The following is a 19706-nucleotide window of genomic DNA, read 5'->3' as shown; positions in this document are numbered from 1 at the left end:
GAGGTGTGTTTGTGGTCATTATCCTGTTGCAGTAGAAATGCAAGTCTAGGATAGGCTAAATTTTTGTAAGGGGGCAGAGAAACTTGATCAGTTGTATCCAAGTGTGACCACACTATTGGAAGTTCAATACATCAAGCTTAGTTCCCTAAAGAGACAGAAAAGTAACTTCATCTGTATTGTATACTGCATACTGTATATGTTAAATCCATCTTTCTGAAAAGGAACAGACCTATACAGCTGACAGTGATTGGAGACCGACGACTGATGCCATTTGTGATTCTATCTAGATGCTCTCTTAAAAGGCAAGAAATCACTTGTAGGTTTCATGTGACTTCTTCAAACACTAATTCTTATCAATGTGTTACAACAAAATTATTGTTGTTTAACAAATTGGGGCAACATATCACCAGAGTAACTGCTGACTTCTGCCCATAACAGCATCACAGCACCACCTGAATGTAATAAGAAGCATTAAAACTACAATTGAAGTTCTTAACATTTTTATTGTAACTGCAAGACTTGCAACAATGACAGACAGCTTGTGGGATGTGAGCAGGGCACAGAGAAGTCATGTGACCTCTGTGACGTGTACCGCAGACTATAAACAGCATTTGTGTGACTCTACTAGGGTTAACAGACAAAGGATGCAGGCACTTCTATATCAGAGAAGAGACAAGAGGAGTTTCCCTTTATCAAATTATATACGACAAATAGTGAGGCTACCTAACAGCACCAGCTCTACACCAGAAAACTGAGGGGGAATCATTTACAGATATTCCACACGAAACAGTGACTTCTTGATTCTGTTTTCTGTTGTTCCCAAACTGTGAACTCTGCTGACTTGAACAGAGATTGAGGAGGTTTGGATATTTGAGGAACAACTGACAGAATCAGGAAATGTTTGTAGATGTGTTTTCGTGGTTGGTTTCATCCATGACAACTGGGACAACCTTCAAGTATGTTGCCATGCATGCCCAGATATACTATACAACTTACTGTTGACACAGCTAATTAATTACTGTACATGTGTCACATCCCATCACCATGACCTATGAAGATTTTTGTTGTTTCATGACTCATATCAAGCATGTGAAAAACGTCTGATGCTTTAACAGTGTGACTCTTGATTACCTCAAGTTAACAAATGTGAACAATCTGACTCTTACTTATGCTGGATACTCATACAGCAAGTCTGCCGTAATAATTCAAAGGGACAGTTCAGATTAAATAGAAGAAGTGGGGTTGTATGAAGTACTTATCCATAAGCAGTGTATCACTTACATTAGAGGGTGAGCCACCAAAGAGCTTTGATGAAAACAGTCATTTTACCTCACTCCACACGGGAGGTGTTGGTCTTCCCCTGCCTTGATCGGTTAGCTTGTTAAAGTTATTGTGTGACTTTAGTGTTTTAAATGGTTCGTTTGGATTCAGCAAAGTCACACAATTACACAAACAAACTGAATTATCTACTGAGTGGTAGACCAGCATCTCCTGTGTTCTGCAGGGTAAAATGGCTGTTTTATTCAAAGGAGTCTGTTGTCTCTTGAGAGAGCAATATAACGGTACAAAAGAAAACAACTCCAATGATGCCTTTAATGGCATTCTTACTCCCTCATACTTCTTTTACTCTGACCATTCAGTTATATTATTGTAATGCTAAAGCAATGCAGACAGTTACTGGTGTTCAGATCAGATCTGATGTGGTGTTGTGTTTGCAGATGGACACAGATGTTTCATCAATCCCCACAGTCAGTTATCCATGCTGAGTGAAGTGAAGCCTGAGAGCTGCGTTTATCAGGCTACACAAACCAACACTTATGTGGACGCTGTGAAACAACTTTTGGTAATCTGACTCTTGTTTAACAGGTTAATGTACAGTCTTTAGTGAAGATCATGTTTCGTCCCAGTTCTCTAGAAGGATGCTTTCATTAAACAAATTGAAAAAAAATCACTGCCCCCTAAACCCATCGGAAGGAATGTTGCTTTGTGAAGAGTCTCAGCTATGTGGACAGAATGTAGCAAAAGATAAACAAAAGTCAAAATAAGTACATTTTAACAAGCACATACAAAGATTCAGTCTCAATACAGGTCAGGTGAGGATGCCTCCTCACTGATGTCGCAAAACCAGACGTGTTGCGATGCTTTGTGAGACTGTGGGCTTTTGTCTTCAGAACCAAGAGATGGAGAAGCTGTGTGGGTGAAATCAAGGTCCAGGTGTCCTGTGCTTACACCAGCCACAGCCTGTGCCTCTCATGTCATTTTTACATAGGAGACCATTGCGTTGAAGAAACATAGGAGACCATTGCGTTGAAGAAACATAGGAGACCATTGCGTTGAAGAAACCAAACCTTGGTGACCCTCAAAAAGAAAAGGATTCACTTTCAAACACGAGCCAGTCAAATCTTTTTAACCTATACTCACGATGGATGAGCTGAATATTTTTTCTACTACAACTTTATTCCATGAGACAAGACTGTTTTGTGTTTTGGTACAAAAATGAGTTAGCATTTTTGCACTTTCTGTTCCCTCGTCTTGAATCAATGGGTTTTCAGTTAAATGCCTTCAATAAGGTCTGTGGTTAACATAGGATTAAGAGATTTTCAGTGATACAACATTAAATATGTTAATCAATATCCCATGTTTGAATGATCAAGCGCTTATGTCTTTTAAAAGGCAGCTGCTAACAAGTGGCTCAATCAGACTACAGTGGTTGTCGAGGGCATTCAACGCCATTACACTGAACATGGAAACTCCTCATTTTCTCTGATTTCTGAGAGGTCTCTGGACGTTAATTCTTCTCTATGAACAGATATTACGATACTGTATATATAAGATGTGTGTGCATTCTGTTTTGACTGAGTTATGACTCTGAGACGAAAAGACGCAATTAAGGGTTAATAACCTGCAAGTGGTAGTTAATCTAGTATTATTATTCTATTTGAAGAAAACATGGCTTCTTTCTGTAACTCAAATGTTATCTTCAGTGCAAAAGTCATCCATTTAAAAATGCGTACATGGCACAAACCACAGCTCTTCTTCCACCTGCCTGGTGCTTTCTTCAGTTCTGTTCATGCTTCTCAACAAACGTACACCTCAGTACTGTTCTTTCTCGCACTCTGTCTAGCTAAGTGGACTCTCGGGTCTCAGGTCCAGCAGGACTGAGTTCACACAGGTAGAAGAGTGTCTCTGCGCTGGCCTCGGCCTCTGTCAGAGGCTCCAGGCGGATCAGGGAGCTGCAAGGTCGCTGCTTCAACTCCAGGCTGGTGTCCAGCAGCTCTGAGGGTGGCTCAGCCTCCACCCGAGCATCAGCGCTGGAAGAGAGCTCAAGGTGAGTGGAGCAGTCGGCGCTGCTGCTGCTGGTGGCTAGATCCAGCTCTGGAGGAGGGGTACAGCCATCGAGGAAAGCCAGCAGGGGGCAGGTGGTGTACTGGATCAACTGCTTATCTGAGCACAGGACAGAGGGGGAATCAGCCTGGACTGTGTCCAATTCAACAAAGAAGAACATAAACCCAATTATCACTTTCTTTTAATGTGAACAATATTCACCATTTGCTGTAATGACAAACAGCTCAAACACTTGTTACAACAGCCCGCCATCACCATCATGTTCTAGAAGAATGCTGTTCATCCCTCCGGTACAGTTTCTTACATAAATAGTAACATAAATCTTTTCAGGTATGGGGAAAGGAAAAGTAGTGGACTTATGAGTTACCAGTCTGCATAACCATGCAGGCTACGATAGGGCTGCAACTAACAATTTACTAACGCATTAATCAGTTGATGACTTCTCCAAGTAATCAGTCAGTCAGTAAATACTTCGTAAGGCGATTGAAGGTGATGTCTTTGTATGTTCTTGTTCCAGGTAAGTTAAGGCAGTAGTGTGACTGTGTGAGTATCCTCCACTTACCTGTGTTGTGTTCCTCTGTCCTGCCTCTGTTGAGCTGTGCAGTGTTCTCTTTGGAGGACAAACTCTCCTGGAAACACAAGGAGAACAACTGATGAGTACACGACTGGCTTCGAACCCAACAGAAAATAACAGTTTTAAAAATATAGATGGGGATTAAAGCATAGGTTTACATTTTCTGAGAACTCTTACAAACTAAACTGATGAAGCCATGTTTGGTCAAGAAACAGCCAATTATCAGTGTAATCTTTCCATCTGTTCACATTGGCCATCAAATGTAACAGACGGAGTGCTTGTTCCAAAGCTCAGCTGAGACTCATGAGGCTTCAGCAGTCTTAGTTACACAAATCAAGTGGGTATTTTGCAAATACCTTTATTTTTACAGCATAAATCACATTTATGCTTGGATGACTAACACATCTTTCTATCTGGCTACCTTCAGCTTAGTTAATGAGTAAGATATGTTGTTCTGTCTCTACTGTGTTCTGCTCTTCTCTCTGGGAGCTGAAACATGATATCAACCCTTAATGTTTCAGATTGCCACAACTCTAGCTGCTACTAAGCTATCATTAAAGCAGTGTGAAAAAATACTGGTCATACTGTCAATAGTAGGTTTGTCAGCTTATCAAAAGGGCTGAAATCCACCCAATTAAACATGTACAGTTTGAGGAGGTATTTGAGGGGTGTACTACAAGTGAAATTGATAGGTTAGTGAGATATGTTGAGCTTAAAGCCACAGTTTTCAATGTCATGAAGGCGGCTCTCTTTAACCTGGCTAGATCACCATGGTAACATATGCTTCACATCTATTCAGAGGTCCAGAGGAGCCTGTGCGCAGACACTGTCCCATAACAAAAGCACCTCCCTTTAACTAATTATTTTCCTGACAATATTCTCTGTGAGCGATATAGATTCTCATCTGGGGGAATATGTTATTTATGCAACTTGTTGAGAAACACATTAGTAATGTCACAGAATAATGCCATGTAAACTGTAAGCATCTCATATTTCTGTTGCCACAGCAACCTACATGCAGTCAGTTTTTCATTTACATTTCAAAACATATCATCCATACACTGAAAGGATCATGAAAGGATCTACAAACCACTTTTTTGTTTTTAAGCTTGGTCCTGATTTGCAGTCAAGTCCATTATACAATGCTGGTATTGCAGCTAATAGACACCTGAAAACTGATTAGAGTAAATGTACTTATCACAGATATTATTCAAATCAATAAAATTTTTTAGCTGAAAGCTGAAGTGATTTTCACATACATATGTCCTCCATTATGAGTCAGTGTGAGACCTACCGAGACGGCGTGTCGAAATACTTTTAATTTGCTAATTTTCAGAATGTAATACTATTTTGTCATTACAAATCAGCTGAACAATTCAGGTAAAAAGTTTGAAAAACTGAAAAATGTCAGTGTATGTCAGAATATCTAAGTATTTGATTTGTCCCATTCAGGCTGCATGGAAAGTTAGTGCAAAACCTGCTGACTCATATTTTCCCAGCATGATGTGTCACTTTTCCACAAAGATCCTTGTGAAGTTGCGACTGTTTGGCTTTCTCAGTCTTCAAGTGCCCCTATAAATGCAGAATGGGGTTGAGGTCAGACGAGTCCACGACAGTCAGGACTCCTTGGTCTTCTTTGGTCTTCAAGTAAGTTTTACAAAGTTCTGAGGTGTGTTTGGGGCTGGGATGACATGACTCATCATATTAAACTACAATATATATATAAATATAACTTTTTGACTAGTGGCCTCAGACTTTTTGACCCTACTGTATATGTAATTCTTGTGTATTAGATATGCTTTATCAAGTTTACAATTGAAGATCTCGAAATGTGCAGGTGTCACGTTAGAAATAAACTGTAGGCAGTGAGTGATAAAACACACTGTGATATATTTCTGCCAACTTTCCTCTCATACTGCCTTATTTGCAGCAACAGTGTTGCTTTTTTCCTGTAAGAACGGTTATATTATTGTTCATAGCTCTACTTTTTAACAACCTGTTCCTCTTGGCTGACATAGGTGGATCACAACCAGTCCTTTATGTGCAGAAAAAGATTAAAATGATGCACCACCTTAATGGGAAAGTGCACAGAACCTCATGAAGAAACCCTGGGTTAACAATGAATGTTTTTTAGGTTTTGTCAAGCGAGTTCACGCAGAGAGAGACTGGATATGTCAAACATGCTTTGTAGTACACCCCTCAGGTGAGCAGTTGGTTTTGGTTTAGTGTCTATGTAGGATAATTTTACCTCTAAGGGATCAAAATCCATGCTGAACTGTTTTCCATAAAGCATGGCCTGGAAATCCTCCAGACTGCAATCAATACTGTCCAGATAGTCCATCAGCTCCACCCTGAGAAGACACACACACACACACACACACACACACACACACACACACACACACACACACACACTCAATCAATCAATAACCAATGACTAGTATCATCCCATGAAAGACCTGACTGACATGTCAGAGGACTAGCTTGTCAGAAACATTGGTTGTTTGCTTTGCTCTAGAACAGAATGAATGATGACTGGCAATTAAATGCCAATCTGGGTAAGCAGCTGAGGTTTCAAGAGCACATTGCCCCAACAACACTCTGTCCAGATACGATCATCCTCTCTAATGCCACCAAGAACCGAAACACTTGATTACACAAGGTTACATCACTGATGATGCATCCCAGCGCATCCAAAGGATGTATTGTTAAAGTAAGGTACCACCTCCATCATGATAAAAGTCATTTCAGCACCGCATCATCTAACGTTGTTATTTGGTCGTTCTATAAACTGTACCGACTTGAACATCCAAGTATGAGTGAGAAAATGGCTTAAACTGAAGCGACAGACTGTCATTCATTTCAACTTTTCCCCTGCTCCACATCAATGTCAACACACATTTGCAGGTGCATCTTACTTCAGTGTTGAAATAAATCCATGTCATACACATTTAGTATATGTAAATGTAATGCTGCCATAGACATATAGTGATTAAATTGCTTTGTGTGTCACAGCAATCCTTTTGAATTTCAGAAGTCCAGGTCTATTATTATCATTAATTTCATAATACAGCAGTGACATGGATGTAAGTCAATGATTAGATGGTTGAATAAAACATTAAAATATAAATTTAACACATTTTTGATATCTATTTTGGTTAAATTAATTGTAATATTAATCCAGTAATAAATACATTAAAAAATCAATACATTCATTTCTCAGAAAAGAATGGTTAGATTAATGAATAAAGCCCCAAACTACATTATACCAGTGTGGAGTGTGAAGTAGTTTGGATGAACAGTTCTCGAGAAAGCTGCAAGCAGCAATACCAGAAGCCAAGCGACCGGGCCGCTCTATACAGGCACTGCACCAGTATAAATGACTGCATTGTTTGTGTTTTACACAGCTCCACACTTTCTTTTTAAAAAAATCATTGTTTTGTGTATTTCTAATTAACAGAATCAGAATTACGGTTCACACTTACTTGCCCAGCAGGTTGATGTTCTGCGATATTGCTCCGTTCTCATTTAATATGGAGTCCATCATCTTGACAGGGTCCTCTAGACTCAGGACAGAGGGTTTATTGAGCTGCAGGGCGCTGGTTGTTTCGCTGCTGTCTAAAGTCCTGCTCCTCTGGCTGTCGTCTGCTGCTGAGCCACCAGCCTCCGCCTGTTTGATGTCAGCTGTGCAGCTGGTGCTCACCTCCGTCTCAGCTGGCTGCACCGCGCAGCTTTCCAGCTCTACTTCCATGATTTCCACATCTCTGAGGGAGGATAGGGGATATTTTCAAAAGCATGTCATTAAGAAAGATACTGCTGACAATTTAAAAGACTGAATTGACGAGATTGCCATAATCACACACTGTAATTTGTCTGGGGGGATATGAATCTTTGGCACAACTATCAATCACAAACTTACAAATTTACATGTACAGTGTTTTTATCACGCTTTTAGGGGGGCTATATGTGAGTGGATTATAACACAAAGTGAAAAATGAGCCTGTGGATGATTAGTTGAAGATGTTTATTGCTGCTGGACTGCAGATTTCTTTGTGAAGGACTTTGGTTGGACTTTCCATGACAGTCCAAAGGATGTGACTTAAAGCATGTTCTTGAGTGCCTCCTCTAACTTCGGTATTAGTATTATTAGTATTCCTAGCTTGCTGCATTGTCACAGAGCTGAAAACAGGGTTGTTTTTCTGAGTTCATCAAACATTTAGATGATGATGATGTTCTCATATGATGCAATGTTGTAGATTAAACTGTCAAACAGTATATAAAGTAGTTAAAATTAGCTGAACCTCAAACAATTACAGCATTAACACAGAACATACACATTAATGCAGCAGTGTTATCAGTCCAAAAACATCAAATAAAGTAGTAAAAGACTGACACATTGTTTTATGGGGTTTTTTTTCAACTTGTATGGTGTCTTACAGTAAACCTGTCTATTCACAATCACACACTGACAGAGCAGGGCAGACATGGTAGTGTAGAAATGTATAAGAAATTATATGAACAAAATTATTTTTACTTTTTACTTTTTGCTCACTGTCCCAATGGACAGACTGGCTATGTTCTGGCTCAATTCTACATTTTAATGGCTTTAGACCACTGGGCAAACCTTAGTGGTTGAACCTGACTTGGTATTTATAGCATAAGTTAGTCCATTTGGTAACACTTCAGTTTACATGTTCCCCAGTTTTTAAATACAAAAGTTTCCTAAAGGGCCAAGCATAAGGGCTGAGACAAATATCCTATCCCACACACTTGTGTCTGTCCGACAGACAGCTTTGCCAGCTTTGTCTTTCTACATTGAGTTGGCATATGTTGCCTCGCCACTTCGTTGAAATGGAGAGAAAGAAAGAAAGAAGAGAACGTGCCAGAAAAAAAATTTAATTAAAAAATACCGCCCCTGTCTGTGACATGTTCTACAGATGACTTGGTAATGGACTTGCATTTCTATCGTGCTTTACCAGTCTACTGACCGCTCAAAGACACACATTCAACCGTTCACACACACATTCATACACTGATGGCCGAGGCCATGCAAGCTGCCAACTGCTCATTGGGAGCAATTTGGGGTTCAGTATCTTGCTCAAGGACACTTTGACATGCAGCTCGGATATGCAGCTCTGATTACTAGACGACACGCTCTACCTCCTGAGCTACAGCTGCCCAGATACAGACATTTAAACTGTAGTGATGGTTTTATGCTGATTTTATTGGTATGATGTTGATATGACGGGTGGTGGAAAAAGGTGGCAAGACTCCAAATCTCTAAACGGCACTCCTGCAGCCTCGCATGCGGCACACAACAACCACCTTGCTTGCTCCGGTTGTGTCGGCTACTCTAACCTGCTTTCATGGGCAGTGAAATAAAAATTGCAACGCACATCTGCCGCTCACGCAGGACATGAGTTAGAACAGCGCAAATGTCAAAAAGGTTCAAGGTAAACAGTCTCACCCTTGCTCGAAGGCTCTGGGTGAACTCTCTGTGATTTCAGCTGACACTTCAGCATCATTCTCAGTCAGATTACAGATGATAACTTCATCTGATGTGTCTGAGACCTTCACACCATTCAGACTGTTGACAGATGACTAAACGGAATACAAACCATCAAAATCAGAACACTTCCTATAGAACACATCACACATTCAACATGATTTATTGTAAACAAAAACATGAAGGCTTAAAATTAAACTATGAGAAGTAACTGATCAGGTCAGGAATACCCTGATTCTCAAGTATTCACTATCAGTAATACTTTCCATGTGTATGTCATAGTGCCATTATCATGGATCCCACCTACGCTCTCACAAGACCTGCCCTACTCCGCCTCTGATTGGTTGGCTTTGTTGGTTGAGTTCTCTATTAACTTAGCAGGTCATTGTTACCAGACTGGTAGTGTCTGTTATTGGCAAGTCTGAGCTGTAGTCTTGCGGGGATACACACCAACTTAATCGGCCTCTCTCCGGTCTTCTGCTGCTCCTTTTTGGGGTACTCATCCTCAGGGCCACTTTACACTGTCAGAGTGTCGCTGGGCTTGTTAGGTTGAGCCCAGAGACACTGCAGCTGCGACAGCCAGTTGTGGTAGTGTGTTTCCTTTGGCTACTACAGCACACAGTCTGCTGCATCAGCTCCACTGCTGACTGTTTGTTTTAAACAACTGCGAGCAAAAAACAAGCAGTCTATTAACACCAGATAGCCTCTAAACATACAGTTAGGAAAAGCACGTTAGAGAGCTAATTCTTGTCTTTTTTGTTGTCTGATTAAAGAGTACATTTTTTGTGTCCCACTGAGCTCCCTCGCTCTGTCTGGTTGTACAGTGGACTATCAGGTCAGACAGGGCGGTGTGGACACAGGAGAACAGCCAAAAACAGGCAATCGGCTGTGGGCGCAGGTCCCACAGATCTCCCTCTCACTTAGTGGACTACCGTGGCCCCGAAAAACTTTGTCAGTGTAACTGACATGTTATTATTTCCTAACTGTATGTTCAGTGGCTGCCTGGTGATAAGGGGCTGTGCTTGATGTTCTCAGGGTTGTTTAAAACAGCTAGCGGTGGAGCTGATGTAGCGGACTGTGAGCCGTAGAGCCCCAGTAAACACACCATCACGACTGGCTGTCACAGCTGCAGTGTCTCTGGGCTCGTTTGGTAGAGAGGACTGGCCGGGTGGTGACGCAGTGGCAGGGTAGCACAGCGGCAGAGACAGTGAGGTGCAGCACCAGAGCATGAGTGATCCAGACAGGAGTGGCAGAAGACCAGGAGAGAGGCTCAAGAGGTCGATATGTTTACCTGCAAAACTACAGTCATAACCCGGCTACCGTGTGTGTTAAAAGTTTAAGTCGAGCATAGAGACACAACCAACAAAGCCAACCAATCAGAGGCAGAGCAGGGCAAGTCCTGCGAGAACATATGTGATTCCTAATAACGCGTCATAGGACCATTTACTGACCTGCTCCACACACACTTTCTCATCATAGATCTGATCAATGTATTTGGGCTTTTTTCCATTGCTGTTCATAAGAACTGGCCTGTCAAAAAGATGGTGACACATTAATATTTCAAGGACGAGAGTCTGCATTATGAGAGTGTTGAAACTGTTAGTTGTTCTACCATGATGCTGTTCAAGACAAAAATGCAACAATAACAACTCAAATAAAAGATTAATAAAGTCCAAGTGATTACATGATGAAAACAATCATTAGCTGCAGCTTCATTATTTACATTTCATTAAAAACCAACAATAGTTACAGTTGAAGTGAATTTCGAACTAAACACTCAACCAAACAACTGATGTCTGTAATGCAGCCTGTGGGAGTGATTCAGCTTCATTCAGTCATTTAACATGTTAATATGAAACAGTCCACAAGGTTTGTGATTATTCGGTCAACATAACTCATACCACAGTGTTAGAAATCAAATGAGCCATCAATTTCGCAAACATTTTGTAGTGAAATACTGTAAATGTGACAGGTCTTTGTATTTCATGAGGCAACTCATTTGGTGATGGCTTATTAAGAATACAAATTAATTCAATCAGATAGTTGTCTAATTTCTAATTTGTTCAAACTTGATTTTTGGAAAAAGTGACAGCCCTAATACTGACCCACTGAATATAAATAGTGACCACTTCACCAATGCCTCTCTGACAGGTACAAGGACTGTGTGTTTCGAGGGTTAATCATTTAAAAGGAGCAGCACTCTTACTCTAATCCCAGCTGAAAGATATAACACAGTGTGAACTCACCTTTTGCGCTTTAAATTCAGGATGTGGTTGTTCTGTACCAATGTGACGATGAAATGTATCAGCTGAAAAAAGAACAGACTTAGATTGAGCAAAAAATCATTAGCTCAGATGCCAATGATGAACAAAATCTTATGACTTTGATTACATTAGACATTTTAAAACAAAAGAACAGCTGTGTTCAACACTTAATAGAAAGTACAAAAATAACAATTGAAGCCGTCAGTGAGCAAGGTCATATGTGTAATATATATCAAATTTTCATTCTAAGCAAAGGCGGCTTTCTTAGCGTCAAATCATCGCTAGATTAATGTTTCCAAGTGGACCAAGTGCTTGGAACTCTAACCCCCAGATTCCGCTCGTGTATTTCCACTAGCTGCCGACGCTACATGGTAACCATAGTACAGTGCTATAGCGTAGGGCCACTGACCAGGCTGCTGTATTGACACAATGGAAATGACAATGGGCTGGAATGATTTTAGATACCACTATGCATTGCTATAAAATTTCTTTCAGAAAATTTAAATAAATCAAAAAAATCCTTATTAGGAGGTGTTTACAGGAGGCGTGTATGTGAACATGGATAGTATGAATGGATGAATCCAGTGTTGTGCTCACCTTTTTGATGAGCTGTTGTTGGTGTGAATGTTTCTGTCTGAGATCTGAGATCTCCCTCCAGAGGGCTTCATTCTCCCTAAACGACAAAACAAGTTATATTTTCAGTCGAGAGCTTGACTGCAGAAACAACCCCATCTCCTATGATTCCCGTAGCATCATTCTCATTTTGTTCACTGACAATGCTCAGTACTAATCAGATTCTGTTCACACATGAAATCAGAAATGTGTTTTGGTGGTGGTGTTTTATTCTACTGCTTTATATTAACAGGAATATCTAACACTCTGTCCCTCTCATGCCAGGGAACATAACTTTAGAAAGACCTGAATGTGATAATGTATGCAGGCAGCTAACATTATGGCTAGTTAGAAATTAAGTTTCTGCCATAAACACCAGGAAATAGGTGAAACTGTAGACATGTGGGACTTTAATCAGGGTTACACATTCTTTCACAGTTCAGAAAGAGATTGCATTTGACTCCTGGACAGAAAAAGTTTAGTCACAACAAGTTCAGTCTTGAACTTAGCTAAACTTAACGAGCTTAAGCCTGGCTTAAACAAGAATACAGACTTAAAAAGTCCAGACTTTGGAAAACACATTTGTTCATGCTGTTGGAATGAGATTTACACTCACCTTTTGAGTGTTGCTAGCCTGACATCAATATTCTCCTGTTTGCTATGAACACTCTGAACACTTGCCAAGATCTTAGACAGGTCTTCTTGTCTAATCTTTGGGTCCTCTGGCCGAGTGTTAGAAACCTGAAAGACAGAACTACAATCAAATCTTCTGTTTACAGTATCTAAACACTGAAAGCATAAAGGAATGAAAAACTAGGATCTTGAGGAATATTTAAGAGTTTTTGCACATATGTGAAAATGAACAGATAGAGGAGTCAAAGGTCTTGATGCACAAAGAATATTTAGGGAACAACAAGCTTTAATTTGTCTTGGCAAGCACTTCGTCTCAATAGTCATTTATTTCATCACAATCACAATCTGTCTTAACTCTGTATAAATACAAACTAGAAGATATTATTGATTAATTATTGGGGCACACACACATCAGAAAGTATCTTGTTACAAATTACAGATACTTGCTTATCAAATATATCAAAACAGATTACTGGTGTGAGAAAATGTATCTAATTAAAATACAGGTAATTTGACATTTAAAAAATATAAAAAAGACATTCTATACAAACTGATATTATTACATTTTAGCCATTTAGCAGCCTCAGTATGGGTTGGATTTCGTTAGGCCAGTTGATGAGTAGCACCAAACAGCCACTCCGCAATTAAAATGAACTCATCATTTTTTGTCATTTAGTTTTCATCATTCAAGTTAGTTGATGTTTACTTTATCTGTTATTTTAACTCCTGATGTAGCCTACTCTTTGCATCAAATATGGATCAAGTCAGCCCATAAATGACTTTCTTATTAGAAAAACATCCATAATATTTCATATATTATTAATGATTACCCAATAATCGTTTTTCAAGCAAAGAAACTGCATAAAATGTGCATCTCTGAACGAACATATCACATTTGATTCATAAAATGTGGAGTAACACACTACTGGGTTGGCAGAGTGTCTCTACATTTCCGATAAATCTTTGATAGGAGTGTTCCCCTGCATCAAATCTTTAAGCTAAACAAGGCTTAACAAGTCTGCACCTTGATGTGTCCTGAATATAAAGATATGAAATGGACATTGATCATCCTGTCTAACTCTGGGATCAGTGTCAAAACTAGTGTTTCCCAAAACGTCACAGTGAACTGCTCAAAGAACGGCTGAGCAGATTGCTCATATGACATTTCTGGCAGGTGGATGACTCTCCGCCTTCAGCATTTCCATTTCTAAAATATTCAACCTTTGGATGACTGAAAAGAGATATCAGAGAGATGACTCCACCTTCCTCTTGATGTTCTCCAGAAGGTCGTCCTGTCCATGCTTGAAGTAGGGGTGCTGAAACTCCACTGGACCGTCCCTCTCCTGTTTCACTATTCCTGTGTCAATGTGCATCACTTTACGAAATCCATCTGAGCGCATGCAAGCACGCACATAGACACGCACATACGCACACACACACACACACACACACACACAGATAACATTATTTTAACAAGAGCAAAAACAGACTTAAAGCTGCAAAGAGGCGTTGAGTGGGCCCTCCAACCCTGCACACAGAGGCATGCAGTTGCCGCTGCCTTACTGCCGAACATTGATCAGTCGAGACACAACTCTGAATTTTCATAAATTTAAAGCACTGCACAAAGGATTTCCAGGTGACTCCCTGTGTCCACTATGTAACATGATAGAGAGATAATTCAGTAATTAATTGTTGACTATATGACTATACCTCCGAATGGCATGTAGATGTCTTAAGGCTGGGAATGTAATCAAACACACAATTGGGAAATTTGGACAATGTACACTCAATAGTATAGTATTAAAGATTAGGTTGTTGATTTACAACGATGGTACAGACCTGAGATAGTGAAGAATTGTATGATGTCATCAGCCATAACATGGCAAAACAAGTGGATGGAATGTTTATAGTATAGAGCTGCAAGGAATATTGTGTGTATACAACACATGGTCCAAGATATTACTTCCTCTGGTGGAGATCTGGATGTATGGTGGTGATTTTAATCAAACAGCCCTCAAAACTGTTTTACTTAAATTTCACCAGTATGTCCAGATCCCCACCAGAAGAAGAAATATCCTGAACCATGTGTATACAAATATTCCCGGCAGCCCCAAAGCCAGTGCACAGACTGGTGCATGTTCAGAGATGCTACCACTAAGGATAACAACATCAGACTTGAGGAATGTACATTTTTAGTGACATAATATATCAGCAAATGTTCTGATGATGTGGTGTTCACAAAGACAGTCAGATCATTCCCCATTAAGAAGGTCTGGATGAATCGACAGGTGAGGGCTCTATCCAGAGCCAAAAAAGCTGCCTTTCAGTCAGGTGACAAGGAAGCACACAACACCGCCAGAGCAAGAATGAAATCTTGTATCAAGGAGGCAAAGTGGAGACATCGGCAGAGACTGGAGAGAGACCTCAACAGCAACAACAACAGATTGTTAACCAAACACTCTAGGCTTGAGCACCACACTCTGCAACTGAATATCGGACTTCCTCATAGACAGAGTGGACTGGCACCTTACTTTGGTGCTCAACACCCCCTAGGGCTGTGTGCTCAGCTGACTCCTGTTCACATTGTACACCCATGACTGCACTCCCAGACAGCAAGAGAACTCAATTGTGATATATGCAGGCAAAACCACCATCATCGGCTGCATTATAAATAACGATGAGAGTTCATACCGGGAGGAAATCAACAATCTTGCAGAGGGGTGCAGAGAACAAACTACTACTCAACGTCAGCAAAACCAAGGAGCTGATTGTTGATTTCAGCAAAGACACACACCCTTGTCTACATCGGTGGAGCAGGTGAACATTTTTAGCTTCCTGGGAATTAACATCACATTTCTACCAGTTAAGAAAGAAAAAGCCCAGAAACCGCTTTATTTCGTAAGGAAACTTAGGACAGCAAGTTTCAGTACCAAGTCCTCATCAACCTTTACAAAGGAGCAATAGAAAGCATCCTGATCCTGATACCACTATCAGAAATGGCCAGAGTCGGTATCAGCAGGTCCACGAGTCTATGCACTGATCCGATACCACATAATTTATTTATTGCGAAAGGGAACCTGCTACTTCCCAGCAGCATCCAGTACACAACTTGAGAGATTTTTTACTGTACAAGTCGCCAACATCCATAACGTACATGCAACACATAAAGGGTTAGAAATATACAGCTGTTAAAAACATAACAATATATATACTAGGGGTGTAACGATACATTGATCCAGAACAATATATCGAGTCAATTCTCCAACGATCAAATAGCATCAATGCAAAGTGAAAACATCTATTATTTAGAAATTCCCACGGCACGCCTGTGTCACCGTTTCCGTCCATGCACTACTCCTTTCTAAACGGTGCTTTCTTTTTTATAAAAAAGGATGGATTGTTTTCCATTTAAATGTCTGGAACCACTGATAAAATTATATTTCCACTGGATAGTTTGGTAATAAAATTGTCATATCATAGTTTAGTTGCTTTTTGTGAGTTGGTATAAATTTGTGTGCCGATTGTGTTAAATGGGCACATGATATCATCTCATATCGATCGCAGGCCCCTGTACTGAATTGAATCGAAATCATATCGTGGCAGACTTTGTGATATCGGCAAGTAACTTACCATGGTTTCCACAGCATTTGCTCCTGGTTACCATGTTCTCCTGTATATACTGAGCACTGTTTAACACTGAAAAAACCCTGGTTCTAGGGTTGCAATGATAAGTGAAAAAGGCAACCATTTTTGAAAAATCAATTACTTTAAAATTGGGTTGGGCTCTAATCATTAGTGGCTAGGGCTGTGCGATATGGCCTCAAATCAATATCACGATATATTGAGCAACTCACCTCGATAACGATAAATGAACGATAAGTAAAAAACAGTCACCTGCAGGGCGAGTTGCAGACAACTCTGAATCTGTAAACTGTGAAGCACTGACTAAAGGCAGAACGTGTGTGCTCTTATTGGAACAACTAGAAACAGAGACAAGGTAAAGTGGGGATGTCTTACACATATTGAGCTGCCTGATGAAACTGGCCATGTTGTTGTGCTTGAAGAACTTCGGGAGGATCTCCTTTGCAAAGCGCTGCTCATCCAGCACGAGGAAGCTGTTGCCCTCCTGGGAACAACAAACACCACAATGACAATCAGAACTGCATGTCATTTTACCACACACACACACACACACACACACACACACACACAATATTTCTAATGTGATGTGTCACACCCTCTCTATGGTGAATATGAGTGGTCACCATCAGGACGGAGGTACAGGGGACCATTTTTGTGAGCTTCCCTTGGCCACAGATCCTTTGTACCTTGTAGTATAGCTCAGTTAAACAGAACCTTTTGATAGTGTGTCACTTGCAGTTTTGAGTATTTAGATTATATTCTTTATTGTAGGCCATGATGTGAGGCACTTTGTTGTTATATGTTTGTCTTTGACTCTTACAGTTGTAATGCAATGGTAAATGCTGGCAGGACACACAGACCAGATTTGGCTGAGCTAACTAACTAACTGGCAACTACACAACAAAAACAACAACTGGCCAACAGCTGATGTTTAGCTCCAGCTAATGCTTGCCGACCGCTGTCTATGCTGAAACGAATAGGGAATGTCGGGGAGAAGTGCTGTTTTAAGTGTTAACGTGTATTGTTATTGACGAGATGTGGCAACATGCTACACTTGTCTGATTTGCGTTAGCTTTTCGAGCTGCATGCTAACAGTAGACCGTCTGTAGCGTTACCTGACTCCAACAAATAAATTCGTTGGTGTCTTCATCCTCGACCAGTGTCCACAGCTTGGTGAGGAAAGCCGGGACGTTAGAGTTGTGTTTCATCTCTCAAATCCAAGGACGAACACAATTTGATTAATAATGCGCAATGTTCGCTGTTTTGTAGCCTGTGCGACCGTCTACGACGAGCCCCTTCTTCGACTACTGCTTCGTCTGCTTCTTCTTCGGGTTTTAATAATCTCATATACGCTTTACCGCCACCTATTGGACTGGAGGGTGGAGCAGTAGCTCAATGTTGATTTACAGGGGTGGTGGGGGGGGATTTATTTTTTTAAATGATGTTTACCATCAGTTTATAATCACCTGAAACAAGCAATTGTTGTATTATTAAATGAGCTCTAAATATCTACAGAGGGAGCGACTTTCATGAGGCATTTAATGCTTGAAGCTTTATGATGTCGTGAACAATATTTTCAATATTATGATTGTTGACCATTTATAATTATCAGAGGACTTTTCTCAAGAAGCTGATGCAATAAAATCTCTTGTCTGTCTCTCCATATTCTAGTCGTCAATACGGCCTGAAAATCACTTTGTAACTGTTTATCTGTTTTATTCTACATGATGTATTTATCCATAATAAAATCTGACATTATGATTCATGCCTCATCTCTCCTGTACTGGACTCCTGCAGGATGTCATGGAGCTTCAGGTGAACTGATCTGCTTGTTCTCATTAGAGTCCTAAAGAGAGAAACTGGCTATGATGGTGCGTGTCACACTGTCTGTTTTCCTGTCTCTTTCTCTCTCTCTGTCTTCCCACCGGTCTTTGTGAGCCAACTAGAGAGGAAGAAAATTAACTGTCTTATCCTTCCTGCCTTTCCTCAGCTTCCCAGTATTGTTTGATGGCCTAGAGCAAATGAGTAACACAGACACAGCAAAGTGTAACATTCTGTTGTGGAGCAGTGGAACAAGTAGATTACTTAAAGGATACGTGATGATGTAGAAGGGCTTGGTTATTTATTGTGCGTGAATGATTCATGTCGTACTGCCCTGATGTCACATCCTGGTGCCTGCTGGTAAACGCTTTAAACTACAGAACCTTATTTAAGATTTAGGACTGTAATATTGAATAAAATTCACTGTAAACTCAAATAAATAAGCATAACTCAAAAAAAATGAGGCAATCAGTTGCCACAAATTCATAAACTTGAAAGTCTTGGATATCAGAGCTTTGATATTTGGAGTTAGATTTACATACTTTTTGATTACAGTTATATCAAATTACTGATTAAAGCTAAAGTTGGTAATCCTGTTCAGAAACACTTTTTGTTATACTGGGTGAAATGGTCCTTCCACCCTGAGAGTAGTCCATACATAATGTGTTCAGAAAAAGGAACAAAATAAATCAGACCTCTGTGGCAGCTGCAGGCCTGTAAAGACTCTGACCAATCCCTCCCTCTCGGTGCCAGTGGAAAGAACCAATCAGATGCCTTCATGTCTCGTCCTGCCCACGCCTCCCTCTGTCCCCCCCTCCTCCCTGCGTGCACTCATCACGTGTCACCGTTGCCGTAAATATTCAGCACACTCCATACCGGGTTAGCAGGAGAGAACAAAGGCAGAGAAAATGCAGCAACCTGCAGGTTGTCATTAGAGAGCTAGCTGCTAATGGTAGCTGCTAATGGTAAATTAAGTATCAGGTTAACTATTTACCGTTAGCAGCTAGCTGGCTGCTAGCACTACCTAGTGCTATATTGATTCAGATGACTGATTAGCTAGTCTAGCTAACACAACATCAGCACAACAACCCTTGTTGAAAGTTCACTTCAGGATATTTTATTTGAGGATTTTTATCACCAGTGCTACCACCGGTTGGCGAAATAGCATTACAAAAGCATGCGTTATCCAGATACTGGTCTTATGACATTTGCATCTATGTAGGTTATCAGTGAAGTTATGTTTGCTAGTAATACGTAGCAAGCTAGCAAAGTAGTTACAGCAATGAAACGTCCACAATGCAGGTGATGC

The 19706-nt window shown here is 40.4% G+C and overlaps 1 protein-coding gene across 1 annotated transcript; it reads right to left on the bottom strand.

Moving 5' to 3' along the window:
* Positions 1-483: 483 nt before the first annotated feature.
* Positions 484-17876, bottom strand: hsf2 (heat shock transcription factor 2). The gene is made up of 12 exons (XM_084377128.1): positions 17692-17876; positions 16952-17060; positions 14197-14324; positions 12918-13042; positions 12287-12362; positions 11672-11733; positions 10877-10955; positions 9387-9520; positions 7405-7683; positions 6168-6270; positions 3908-3974; positions 484-3444 (listed from the first exon to the last, which is right to left on the bottom strand). The coding sequence occupies exons 1-12, from the start codon at positions 17782-17784 to the stop codon at positions 3125-3127; spliced, it is 1575 nt and encodes a 524-aa protein (XP_084233254.1). The 5' UTR covers positions 17785-17876; the 3' UTR covers positions 484-3124.
* Positions 17877-19706: the final 1830 nt, after the last annotated feature.

The sequence above is a fragment of the Pagrus pagrus genome (genome assembly GCF_965226575.1).
Source record: "Pagrus pagrus genome assembly, chromosome: 16".
NCBI classification, from domain to species: domain Eukaryota; kingdom Metazoa; phylum Chordata; class Actinopteri; order Spariformes; family Sparidae; genus Pagrus; species Pagrus pagrus.
Note: the sequence above shows the minus strand (reverse complement) of the source record. Positions and strands in the feature narration are given on the sequence as shown.